Genomic DNA, 12,875 nt, shown 5'->3' on the forward strand with positions numbered 1-12,875 from the left:
CGGGGATAGAAAAATTATTTTTTTAATCTATAAACATATAAGTTTTGTTGGTTTATCACAATAGCGGCGGCAAGACACCGCAGCAAGCAGCCGCAACCACCGGTTTCTCAGAGAACACCACGTGTACATCCACCGTTCATATATGTGTTTGTATATATGCTTCTGTTTCACTTTGTATAAATTTGTGTAGTAGTAAGCAAGCAAATTAATGAGATTTGATTCATTAAATGAAAGGCTCTGATTTTGTTAGAGTTAAGGTAAGGGATTAATGTCAAATATTGTATTTATTCATCAAAATAATAAGAGTAAATATTTCTGAATATTTTTTAACATATAGCATATTGAGGATGATTTGTAAGAGATATTTAAAGTGGTTGATTTGTTTATGTATGTCATGTACATTTGAGGTCACTGGAAGTATTGAAAGTGCCCAGTATATGGATGTTTTGTTGTGTATTGTGTTTGTTCAATTAGAACTGAACATAGTATAAGTGTTCGAATGAAATTTTATGATAAACTTTGAAAAGCTGTCAATATGTGCAAGACACTTGTATGTACATGTGTGCTTAGTTTAGATTTGAATTTTATGAATTCGAAACTCTTAGGATAAAAATATTAGGTGTTAGTTACCAGATTCTGAATTCATCTCTTCCTTGCAGAGGAGAAAATCAGGTGATTCAGGCATAGTTAAGATAAAGGTATATCACTTTTCTTTTGTTTTTGTAGTTCATTTTCAGTTTGTATAATCATGAGTGTGTTGTTTCGCAATAGAATTATTAAAAGGTAAAGATCAAATCTTATATCAGCTAGGTTGTAGTTGTACTATCTTTTGCTTAGTCGTTCAATACTATTTTGTTTTTATTTGCAGAGGACGTCAACGCCGGATGATGTAGCCTCCGTTTTGTTGAAGGTTAGGAATTTGCTGTTCTTTTATGTATTTCTCTTTAGTTTTAGTTGTTTGTTTGCTTTTCACTTAGTGTACATCAAGGTGATTTTATGGTTAAAATTGTTCGTCTTTATTTGTTAGGATGGGAAAGTGTGAAAACGTAATTGTTCGTCTTTACTTGATAGGATGGGGAAGTGTGAAAACGTAGTTTCGTGGTGAGTAAGATTCAGTGACCATACGTGAAATTTAACCCCTATATTCTCTGTTGGTGATCAACTGACCTTTTTGAGTCCACAATGTTAGTCTCATAAAGGCATGTACGGCGATGTCCTTGGTTGCGCTGACTTCATATATCACTTGCTTTTTGGTTTTTAGGCTGTCAGCTTTGTTTGTATTTCCTGATGAAGAAATGTGCTTTTTTGTAAGCAATTGTAATGTTAGTAACTCAATTTCTAATTTTGTGATTCTCTTTTCAGGAGAGAGAGGGGCATGGTGCGGATAAAGAAGTTGACAGTACCAGAAAACGTGACGAGGATGATGTAGAGAACAAAGACTCTGATGATGATGATGATAATGGAGACGAAGATGAAGATGGTGGAGATGTAGAAGTCAGTGATGCAGAGAAGAAGCAGGAGAGACGTGTCAGCCACGGGTTTCATTTAGTTGAAGGCAAGATGAAACATGGGATGGAAGATTATCTGGTGGCGGAAAATAGAAAAATGGATGGACATGATCTTGGGCTCTATGCAATATTTGACGGTCATTCAGGACGAAAGGTTGCAGAATATTTGCAAAGCCATCTTTTCGAAAATATACTGAGTGAGGTATGTTGAATTGTGTGACCACCACCTCGTCTAAATGTTTTGGAAAGCATATACTTGAATTAGTTTCAATGATTTTACTATGACTCAACGAGCTAGTAGAGTTGTAATCGTCTTTATTCTGAACAGCCTGATTTTTGGAGGAAGCCTGTGACTGCCTTTAAGAAGGCATATAAAAGTACAAATAACTACATTCTGGAGAATGTAGTTGGTGCACGAGGTGGCTCAACAGCGGTGACAGCTATATTGATTGATCAGAAATATCTGGTTGTGGCCAATGTAGGCGATTCACGTGCAGTACTCATTCGAAAAGGGAAGGTCAAACAAATAACAGTTGACCATGAACCGCAAAAGAAGGAAGAAAAAGAGGTAGTCGAAAGCAAAGGAGGTTTTGTTATTAAGATGCCAGGTATAACTTCCACTCATTTCTAATATGATTGTCGCGCGTCAAATTGCACTTCATTGCGGAACTGTCATGGATGTCAAAGTCGTAAACCTGAGATACATACTACTTTTACTAATATGAACTGAGGAAATAGAGTTCAGTTCTAAGCTAAGCTCCTTTCTGGAGTAGATTAAAGAATAGATTAGAAGACAAAAAGTCAGCAAAGAACAGTGGAATTAGTTGCGCTTAAGCTTAGCCCAGACGGACAGACCCTGTGGTTATTTAAAAAAGAATGTTCGCTATCTCATTCTATGATATGTGTTTTTCCTTGTACTTGGCATTTCAGTCCTTGCATTCGGATGCCTACTCGAGTATCTGCTTTTACTAATCCTCAGCTAGCGAGCGTAGAAGACCATTACGTGTATGATGATATTCATTGTACTTAGAAACATGTTTAAAACGCAGGGAATGTCCCGCGGGTGGATGGCCAACTAGCCATGACAAGGGCATTTGGAGACGCAAAAGTGAAAGACCATATCACTGTGAAACCTAGTGTGACAATTGAGAAGATAGACAATGACACCAATTGCATAATCTTGGCAAGTGATGGCTTGTGGAAGGTATAATTTACAGTGCAACAACTTGTAAAAATGATTAGTAGTAATTCTACACTATGATGAATCTGGTAGAAACTATGATCGTGAGTCGTATTTTTTGATCTGTTGATACATTTATAATTCAGGTGATATCGAACGAGGAAGTGGCAAAATCTATAAAAGGGATAGAAGATGGAAAGAAAGCAGCAGAAGAGTTGATCAATGAAGCACTTGCAAAGAAGAGCCGCGATGATATTTCTTGTGTTGTGGTCATGTTTCACTCGTAGTTCATTCGGATATATTATGTACTAGTTTTCGAAACGTGCATTGCACGTTTGCCTCATACAATTATTATAAAGTTAAATTATTATATAATGTTGAAATTAGAAATATTAGTTTTACCAATTTATATTTTATTTATTAAATCATAATAATCGAATAGTACATTGATCATCAAGCAAGAAATATGAAAAAATAATTATATTATTATAGCATCTAATAATATGAATATATCTATATGACTTATTCTTAATAATCTCTCATTACGCCCCATATTAGTAAGTACACAAATTGTGTCTAGATGCATGTATTTAAATATGATTATTTAATATTAAATTAATTATATATTAATATTTAATTTAGTTTAGGGATAAAATAAGGTTAAAATGGTAATTCAACTTTTAAGTTAAGAGCTTCTCACTTATAATAATACGAGTATATGTTATATCATCAAAAAAAAAAATCATCTACCAGACTAAGTACAAATATGTCATAAATATTTTCTTGGGATAGCTTAATATATATAGGTTGTAGACTACTGAATGTGAATATAATCGAAGACATCTATAATCTTTTTCAACACGTCGCATTATTACCAATTTATACTCTATCAATAGTTATTTCTCCAAACTCAAAAAAAGAATTTAAGAAAATTATAAAAATATTGAACCAAACTAAATAAGTATTAAGAGAATGATTTCTATAATCTGGCCATGTACAAAATTACACTAATAACTTATCTTTTAAGTCTAGCAGGGCACTCTTATAATCGAAGGTTCTGATACCATCATTCTGCTATCGAAAAAGAAAAGCATATCAAAGAAATCATAAGAGTTTTCAGAATGTTCATCTATGTATTTTTCTTTGTACTTACAAAATTAAAATATGCAAAGATGAAACAAAAAGAAAAGAAATAATACATACTCACTGGAGTATCTCCGATGAACATATGAAATTAGGAAGATGGTAAATTAGATTTTTGAATGATTAACATAGAATACACACAATATATTATAGTAAATGAGACTCTTTGTTTCCCTTGTCTGTTATGCATTTTCAGTTGCATTATTTAAATATGTCTTCATTATTATATGATAGAATTACTGAAGGCTGAAACTAATAATTATACATTGTAATTAAGATACTATAAATTAAAAGTTTTATATTTAATATTAAAAAGTAACTCCAAGAAATTGAACAAATTACAAAAAAATTAATTTCTCATTAAAATAATTTTCTCACCTATTAGAACATCAAATAAGAATTAAGGAAACATAAATCAACTCATGTAAACAAATTAACAATTAATTAATTTATAAATAGGCTAAGAGATAAACTTCAAAAATTTTAAACTATTTAAAAAAAAATAATAACAGGAAAACGTGTCTTTAAGATAATTAAACTTTATTATATACTTTATATACTAATATTTTACTAATAACCAATTAGATGATTTTTACAATTTCAATGTAAGGATAAGGGTAAGACTTTTCAAATTAAAAAATTAAGAGTAATTAAGTTAAGACTATAAAATAATTAGCAATTTATTTACCAATATTTAATTACTTTGATTATGATTTAGTACAGGAGCAAAATAGTAATTCAACTTTTGCCAAACTTTCTTTCCACTTATAATAATATATGATTATGTCGAGAAATCATCGTCGTGACATAAATAATGTATATTAATTCAAGTATTATCGTTATTTAGACTATTGATCTTTTGTAATTCGAGAATGAATTTATTTATTTAAATGTTTTGCCTTTGCCTTCTGGATTAAGCCATACTATTGGTTTGTTAAAATTAAATTAAAAAAAGTGAATTAAAATATTTTGAGATCATGTAAAATTGAAATAAACATACTTATATAACAAAAATATGGAACAAAAAAACATAATTTTCTTTGGTCAAAACTCCTTCACTAGCATATATAAGCCGTTTCGCTATCGATCTCGAATCTTCTTCGATAATTTCAAAGCCATTTTCTTGGGATTTTGACACTACATGCGGTGAGGAATACTTCCAATTGTCGAGAAGATTAGTACTTGGTAATACTTCTACTTATTGTTGCTCTTCTTGCGAAATCCAGTTGAGTAATACTTGTAAATTGGAGCTAAACTACTTCAATTAGCTTCAATTGTGATTTTTTCTTAGTGGGTTTTGATAAAGATTTGGTTTTTTTGTTTCTTGCGAGTCCCAGTTTAGTTTTCATAATACAATCGTTATTTGAAGTGAAGGGTACTTGAGTTGCTGGTGCTATTCTGGGGTTTGAGAAAATTGAGCAAGATTTTGAATAATGGCTGAAGTAGAAGAGGAGCAGCAGCTGCAGAATTCATCAGTTGGTAATGCGTTAACCTATGACTTTCTTCTGCTACTCAGCTAGATAATACTATCATCTATGAATTTTTAGCTTTTAATTCAGATGATTGTGATCTAATTCTGATTCCTTGAATAGCTAATCTTTTGGTATGATTGGTCTTTGAAAATTTCCCCTGGTTATTGTTCACCTTGGACCCTGTAATCGGATGATGGTTGTTTAATATGATTTTTGAATATGAAGTAAATTTCAAAGTTTGATTCACTGAAATGATAATGCTGGGTTGACTTCAGTTGTAGAGGTACTTGTTCTAGAATTTCTAGTATTTTAGAGACATTCATGTTATACTTGAGAGAGCGATTTCCAGCTACTTCTTGGACTATGATCTTAAATCTCTCAAAATTTGGAGGACATTTGGTTAGCGACGAAGTTACGAGTACTTTGCCAAAATTTGAGAGCTTTTTCTCCTTTCTAATGTTTCAATGCAAATGAAAGCAATTTTCTATGAAGATCAACTGATTTCACCATCAATATTGTAATTTATGTTGTCCCCATTAGTTCCTCCTGCGCCTTTTTTTGTTATTTTGCAAGGCACTTGACTAGTGACTAGTGATAGTCCTATGTCATGCAGTTAAGGATTGGGATCATGGATTATGGAGGAATTTAATTTTAGGGTTGAAAGTGGTGTTTGCTTATCAGCAGAAGTTGGTCGCCTTATTGAAAATGTGCATTTTTTTTTGTATTAGTGTTCAACTAATTGTAAAGAGTAGTGGTAGGGACAGTCTCAGTATGAGGTTAGTCTTCTAGGATCAACTTGCTTCAAAGTACCCATTAATTATTTATAATTTCAGGAATGATCCTATCAGTGATTATGTACTAGGCTTATCTAATGAATTGAGTCTTCCAAGAAAGGTTTCTAATGTATCTGCTAATTGAGGTTCTAGATTCGTATCTATGTAATTACGGTCTTTGTTGACCGTTGGGCAATATCAGTCAGCCACAGACCCCAGTTACAGGATCTATCCTCCACCAAAAGTAAGAAATTCCGCATATTTTGATCAATTCTAAGTGAAGGCTATTCTTTCGGGGAGAAATTAGACCTGAAGTCTTAAATACTTGTTTCTGAAAAAGGTTTGTTTAATGAAATTAAATTATATGCAGACCAGGGTGGTACTAATGAAATCATCACTGAAGGCGCTTCAGTTGTTCGTGGAGAACTTCCACAGGATGATGCTGGGCCGCCAAAAGTTGATTCAGAAGTGGAAGTCCTCCATGAAAAAGTAACCAAGCAAATTGTTAAAGAAGGCCATGGTCAGAAGCCATCAAAATACGCAACATGCTTCGGTAAGTCAAAGTAAGATTGTTGTTGTTTGGTTGTTTTTTCCCCTTCCTGCCCTATACCGTCTTCTGGTTTCAGAAAAAAACTGAAATCCTACTATATTTTGATTGGTTGGAGTATCTATTTTTTCCCCTTCCTCCTACTGAGTTCTTTTAAAATAAAATAAAAAATCTTTGTGGGTTCTTTGAATCGATTAGCTCATGCATATCTTTTTCTTCTTTGGGTTAGTGCTTCTTTGGCCCAGCTAAACATTATACTTTTAATGGTGACCAACATTAACCATTATTTTTTTTGATAAAGGTAACATTTTATAGACAGAGAGATACAACAATAGTGTATTTCAGTAGTATTTACATCAAGAGTAAAGAATAATGACCAAAAGAAACTATTACCTACATTATCCATTATATGCCACACAGACACAGTGCAGTCTATCATTGCAGTCACTAGTTAAATTTGCAGTTTCTATGTTGTATTTCTTGTATAATTATTCAAATTTCGGTGAGGTAGAGTCTGTGTTTCTTCCCTTTCAAGTGCACTAAATGACCAGAATTATCTTTGTAGTGCATTACAGGGCATGGGCTGAAAGCACCCAGCACAAGTTTGAAGATACATGGCGTGAACAACAACCTCTTGAGCTGGTTATAGGAAAAGGTATATAACCAATTTATTTTGCAGGACATTCAGCATATCACTTTTGATCATTTTATCCTCAGTTTTTGCGGTAGTAAATTAGCACTTGATGCTTATAGAGTATTAAATTTTGTGATAGCTTGCTTCTGTATGTGTGTTTTTCCATTCGTGGAAACAAAGCAAGTGCCGTTAAATGCTTTTAACTTTAAAGAAATTACAATAGTTTTGAGGAAGTTTTTTTTTTTAAAGTTCCATTGATTTCTGAATTTAATTAGAGGGTGTTTGGGTAAAACTTATAAGCTGGTCAAACTGGCTTCTGGCTTATAAGCACCTTTTGCCTTCACTATGCATTTGATAAAGACCCAAAGTACTTTCAGCTTATGAGCACTTCTAGTTTGCCCAATTTTTTTATACCTGGTGCTTATTGTCATCAATTGCAACTAGGGCATTTTCACTTCGTCTTTGGTGACTGCAGACACATTTCCATTTGTTGTTGCTGAGTGATCCTGGCCCTTTGTCTCATGATAGTCAGCTCAATACAAGGAAGTCTGTCAGCAACTGAAAATTTTAGCATCTCCTTCTCTATATCAGTCTACTTCTGCAAGATATTACCATTGTCGTCCTTAAGCATAGCTATAGTATTGGAGCTAGCCCTTGCCTTCATACAGTTGAAAACATATTTATAGTTGCCATCTCCAGTTAATTTCTAATGTTCTTTGGGCTTCTGTCTCAAAATTCTTTCCTGAATAGTCAGCCATTTAGTCATTTCTATTTGAGCTTCTCTTTCCCTTTCTAGTAATTTAGTAGTAGCACTCATAGTGATTAGAGTTTGATTATCCTTTAAGTTTCCTTCTAGATTCCGCCACACTTCCCAAACCATCATGTTTCAGTTGCTTTAGGATTTCCTCACATAGTTTCAATTTGTTCCAAACATGGAACATATAGCTACCGTGTTCTGGATCCTATAGTGAGTTACAATATGCATAAAATGGACATCATTAGCAAGTACATTCAAGAATCTGTTTGTCCATATAAAAAAATCTTCCAGGTGATTTTATGTCAGCTAGAGCAAGAGTCTATAAGCTGCTGAAAATCTCTGGTCTCAATATCTGCAACAGGTTGCCCTCCAATTCTATCCTCAGGCAGTAGGAATTCTTGAAATCACTCATGGTTCTTGGACAAACCTGTCCATAGTGTTCGCCTCTCCACACTACATGTACTTCCATAAACCACTGTTATTGCACTTTGAAAGTTTGTGTGTGTGTCAATAACATAGCAATGAATATACTGACTGCGGGTCTCCAGGATAGTGACAAAGACATCAGTTCAAACAAAAATAAAAAATAAAAAAAAAATACAAAGACATTAGTTGGTTTCCACAATACCCAAATTCTACCATTTGCTGCATATGAATAGTTGTTAGCATAGTTCCATCCCTTAGCAACTTTATTCAAGCTAGAAATAAACTTATCCTCTGTGACTTTTGTCTCCAACGGGCCAGCTAAATAAATTGTGTTTCCTCAGATAATTTCCCATTTCCCCTTGTTTAAAGGGCCTATTCAGCCCCCTCACATTCCAGATAAGTCAATTCATGAATCAACAATTGGACTTCCTCCCTTAGGAGGCTTCCAATCATAATTGTGTCTCCCTTCTACCTAGTCAGTGGTTTAAACCTGTACAAAGCTTGCATCACACTAGTATTATGGGCTTATACACGGCTTTGCCAGATCAACTCTGAGTAAGACGTACTTCCTGTTCTTCCACATGATGGTGATGAACTGCTAGCGTGTGCCTGTTTAGGTGTTGTGCCATGCACTTCAGAAAGCTGAAGAGCAGATAAAATGAGCTACTGATCATAGGTGCTTTAGCAGTGTGTGTAGATATCATAGGTGTGTCACTAGTTGTATCCATCATAGGTGGAGGTAGCTTTATTGTATCTGCTTGACCAGCTGGAGCAGGGTACTTGCTTTTCCAAACGCTGAATCAATTTCTTACCTCTCTGAGCACCTTTATCACGCACTGCTTACTTCTGAGTGACCTGATCAGTTTTAGGAGGGTGAGCACTGCCCCTTCCAGTGTCTCCTCTACAAACATGTCCAAAATACATTTTCTACAAAACAAAGTTTTCCAATCATATTCTGCCTTCTGGGAGAATAGTTTGCTTGAGAGTTCAATAATGTCAATCTCTGACGGAAGCTCCTGAATGACATCCATATCAATAAGAACTCGAGCATAAGGAATCCTAGTCTGTTTCTTAGTGCATTCATCAGCAAACATTGGCTTCACCTGACAACTAGCAATTCTGCTCAAAGTAATTGGTCCCCAACTATTCAGAAGTAGGATAGGAAATCTAATCCATAGAGGAATTGTTCTGTGATATTCCTGCTAAAAATCAAAATGAGGAGTCCACATTTTCAGAATCAGAGGTACACAATTCACTGTGTATGGGCCTGAGTATAGAACTTTATCTTTAACCTGACTAGAATTCAATTTCACTACAAGAAATATAAGTTAGGGCAGGCCACATAATTCCAAATTCTAGCTATATAGTTTCTCATATAATTGTAATTTGGAGTATTCCCCATAGTATAGAGAATAAGTGCATTCCTCAATTTGTCTGTTCCTAAATCTCATCTTTCTCCATTGAACTTTATTAATCTTTCTCCACTGAATTGCTAACTTACCATTTACAATAACTGGAAGGAAAAAAGATAAGGGCATACCATTAGTTGCAATTCAATTTTCAGCATCTTTTTGTCTTACACATCAACTTCTTATGATTAGTTTCAGCATTTCTATCCAACTAATCCAAGCACCGAACTGCTAATTTATAAAATCAGTTTTAGCGCTTAATATTTGTTAGCTATTTACAATTAGGTAATACAATATAAGATGTATAGCTTTGTTGTTTTCTTGCAGAGAAAAAGGAAATGACTGGCCTAGCTATTGGCGTTAACAGCATGAAATCCGGTGAGCGTGCTTTATTTCATGTTGGCTGGGAACTAGCCTATGGAAAAGAAGGAAACTTCTCTTTCCCTAATGTCCCACCTACAGCTGATGTATTGTATGAGGTTGAGTTGATTGGCTTCGATGAGACAGGAGAAGTGAGTTATTTGTTTCTTAATTAATTTCTGGTTTGTACTTGCTAAAGGGCTGGTACTCATAATTTTCTAAGCAATATATTTAGGGAAAAGCACGAGGTGACATGACAGTAGAGGAGAGAATTGGGACAGCAGATAGAAGAAAGATGGATGGAAATGCTTTATTTAAGGAAGAGAAACTGGAGGAGGCTATGCAACAGTATGAAATGGTCTCACCACTGCTTATAGTTGATTAGTTCATATTTGCTAGTACCCATATAAGTTTCATGTATCCTCATCGTACATGTATTCTAATTGCGTTCCTTAGGCCATTGCATATATGGGAGATGACTTCATGTTTCAGCTGTTCGGTAAGTTCCGGGACATGGCTTTAGCTGTAAAGAATCCCTGCCATCTGAACATGGCAGCCTGCCTGCTGAAGCTCCAGCGATATGATGAAGCCATTGCACAATGTAGCATTGTAAGCATACACTTCTTCAAAGTTTAGATACGATTGCTGCCTCCCATTTTTGTAGATAATTCTTGTCCTTATTTTTTTTCTTTTTCTGTGGCTTACTATCTTTTCGTTACCTCATGGATTCTCGGGAAAAAGTTATCTGCAATGGCCTTACTTTCCCTAGTAGAGGAGAGGTCTATAAGATTTATAATTCTTGCTAAAGACCTTACCCTTTTAGTTTGCTATGACCTAATTACTTGTTCTGGGCCTTCTGGCATTATTTTTACCGTTGAGAATACAGTTGTCCAACTTTTCCAGGACTAAGTGCACCCATGCTAGCACTTGGGTGACTGAATTATGAAATTTATTTGCTTTATCTTCTTTCAGTGTTCTTAAACTCATTATTCGGAGAAAAAAATTACTAGTGTTGAAGTTAGTAATGTTGAGCTTGATTCACTGATGATGATTAGGTCCTAGCAGAAGAAGAAAACAATGTAAAAGCGTTGTTTAGGCGTGGAAAGGCTAGGTCTATACTTGGTCAGACTGATGCAGCTCGTGAGGACTTCCTTAAAGCACGTAAGCTTGCTCCACAAGATAAAGCCATTACAAGGGAATTGAATTTGATTGCAGAACACGAGAAGGCTGTCTATAAGAAACAAAAGGAACTTTACAAAGGACTATTTGGACCAAGACCAGAGCCTAAACCAAAGTCAAGAAACTGGCTGATTGTCATTTGGCAATGGTTATTGTCACTCTTTTATACGCTGTTCAGGCGTAAGACGCCCAAGGACGACTAACTGAATTGGGAGAATTGGGAGAGATGTTATTGTGGATCCAAAACTGAGAAACTACTTCCCACCATTATACTCCAGTAACAGAACTCTGGTGCTCTAGAAGCTTTTTCAATGACCTTTGTGTTGGAACAAAAAAATCTAACCAAAGAAATTTAGTGTTTTAATTATGTAACTTTATTAGTAAGATAACACCTTGCTAATTAGTTCCTCATTCTGACTTCAAATGTTTGCTCATGATACATGTATTTTGGATATTGCAATTTCTCTTGTTTTAGAAGTAACCTTTTCCCCTACTAGCTACAGCTTACACAATGAAGGCAAAGAGTGTGTATGCATAGTATTGAAAGTGAGCTTGGAGTAATGATAAAGTTGTATCCCTCCGAGCTATAGGTCAGGGTTCGAGATGTAGAAGCACCACCAGTAGTAAGCTATCTACATCACACCTCTCGAATATATATATATATATATATATATATATATATATATAGTGTGTGTGTGTGTGAGAGAGAGAGAGAGAATTAGCCACAACAGGTATCTATAGTAACTCTTTAGATAAGGCTTTAGAAAGATAAAGATTTATTGAGTGAAATAATTTCAATTGAAGATGAATATTTCACATGACGTTCAAATATATTGAAGTTTCTCAAACTTGTTATGAAAAATATTTTTTTTGAGTCTATTATTTATCGAAAATCGTAAACAAACAAAATTAGTTCTTTTATTGCCATTGAACAGAAAGAAACCAATTTTACTCAAAAGTCTACCTTAAACGCAGTGCTGGAAATCGGGGTTGAATGGTTTATTAAAATAAGAAAATGCAAGAATAAAAAATAAAATAAAAAAATAAAAGAAAATTAAAAGTCAAAAAGAGTCATATGCTCTGATTTTATCTTATTGGACCACCTACCAACTTGAAGCGGAGCCGAAAATAATAGTTTGAGATTTTAAATTTTAGGACATAATATAGAAATATTACAAAAGAGAGAAATGTTGTTTGAACCCACTATACTAGTATGAAAGACATTTCACCGTTTTTTCTTTACAACTGAGTTGTCAATCAGATACAGAATTTACGGAAAAATTAGTAAATTCGTTCGATCCCACGAACCTTCAGTTAGTTCTCCTTGCCAAGTTATACCAACTGTTTTATTTTTTAAATTTTAAACAAGTGGAACCTACATGTTTAATTGTTTGTGATATTTTCACACTATTAATCCTTAAAACCTTTAGTTAGTGGAAATAAATAGGGTATTTGAGTATTTACAAGTAAAACGAAAATTGGTACTA

General features: G+C 34.2%; 2 protein-coding genes across 5 annotated transcripts; both read left to right on the forward strand.

Annotated features, from left to right (window-relative positions):
• The first annotated feature begins 227 nt into the window (after positions 1-227).
• Positions 228-3,052, forward strand: LOC107030274 (probable protein phosphatase 2C 58). Its single transcript, XM_027913928.1, has 7 exons — positions 228-257; positions 627-698; positions 869-910; positions 1,363-1,710; positions 1,837-2,116; positions 2,558-2,712; positions 2,835-3,052. Exons 1-7 carry the CDS (start codon positions 228-230, stop codon positions 2,973-2,975), a joined length of 1,068 nt encoding a protein of 355 aa, XP_027769729.1. The 3' UTR covers positions 2,976-3,052.
• A 1,806-nt stretch (positions 3,053-4,858) lies between these two features.
• On the forward strand, positions 4,859-11,884 carry LOC107021054 (peptidyl-prolyl cis-trans isomerase FKBP42). 4 transcript variants are annotated; one of them, XM_015221672.2, is made up of 8 exons: positions 4,859-5,016; positions 5,206-5,310; positions 6,447-6,629; positions 7,189-7,278; positions 10,177-10,361; positions 10,445-10,567; positions 10,666-10,818; positions 11,265-11,884. In XM_015221672.2, exons 2-8 carry the CDS (start codon positions 5,265-5,267, stop codon positions 11,589-11,591), a joined length of 1,107 nt encoding a protein of 368 aa, XP_015077158.1. In that variant the 5' UTR covers positions 4,859-5,016; positions 5,206-5,264; the 3' UTR covers positions 11,592-11,884. The 4 variants fall into 4 exon arrangements, with proteins under 4 accessions (XP_015077158.1, XP_015077233.1, XP_027770936.1 ...); XM_015221747.2 differs by having other exon boundaries at positions 5,201-5,310; positions 11,265-11,865; XM_027915135.1 differs by having other exon boundaries at positions 4,868-5,056; positions 11,265-11,865.
• Positions 11,885-12,875: the final 991 nt, after the last annotated feature.

Source organism: Solanum pennellii, chromosome 1 (assembly GCF_001406875.1).
Source record: "Solanum pennellii chromosome 1, SPENNV200".
NCBI classification, from domain to species: domain Eukaryota; kingdom Viridiplantae; phylum Streptophyta; class Magnoliopsida; order Solanales; family Solanaceae; genus Solanum; species Solanum pennellii.

What these genes read in the sequence shown, in the direction of transcription:
- LOC107030274 (XM_027913928.1), top strand. Translation starts at nt 228, where the DNA reads ATGAAAGGCTCTGATTTTGTTAGAGTTAAG. An exon ending in CTGATTTTGTTAGAGTTAAG is followed by an intron (nt 258 to 626) that starts GTAAGGGATTAA and finishes ATTAGGTGTTAG; the next exon opens with TTACCAGATTCTGAATTCAT. An exon ending in CAGGCATAGTTAAGATAAAG is followed by an intron (nt 699 to 868) that starts GTATATCACTTT and finishes TTTTATTTGCAG; the next exon opens with AGGACGTCAACGCCGGATGA.
- LOC107021054 (XM_015221672.2), top strand. Translation starts at nt 5,265, where the DNA reads ATGGCTGAAGTAGAAGAGGAGCAGCAGCTGCAGAATTCATCAGTTG. An exon ending in AAAATACGCAACATGCTTCG is followed by an intron (nt 6,630 to 7,188) that starts GTAAGTCAAAGT and finishes TTATCTTTGTAG; the next exon opens with TGCATTACAGGGCATGGGCT. An exon ending in CCATTGCACAATGTAGCATT is followed by an intron (nt 10,819 to 11,264) that starts GTAAGCATACAC and finishes GATGATGATTAG; the next exon opens with GTCCTAGCAGAAGAAGAAAA.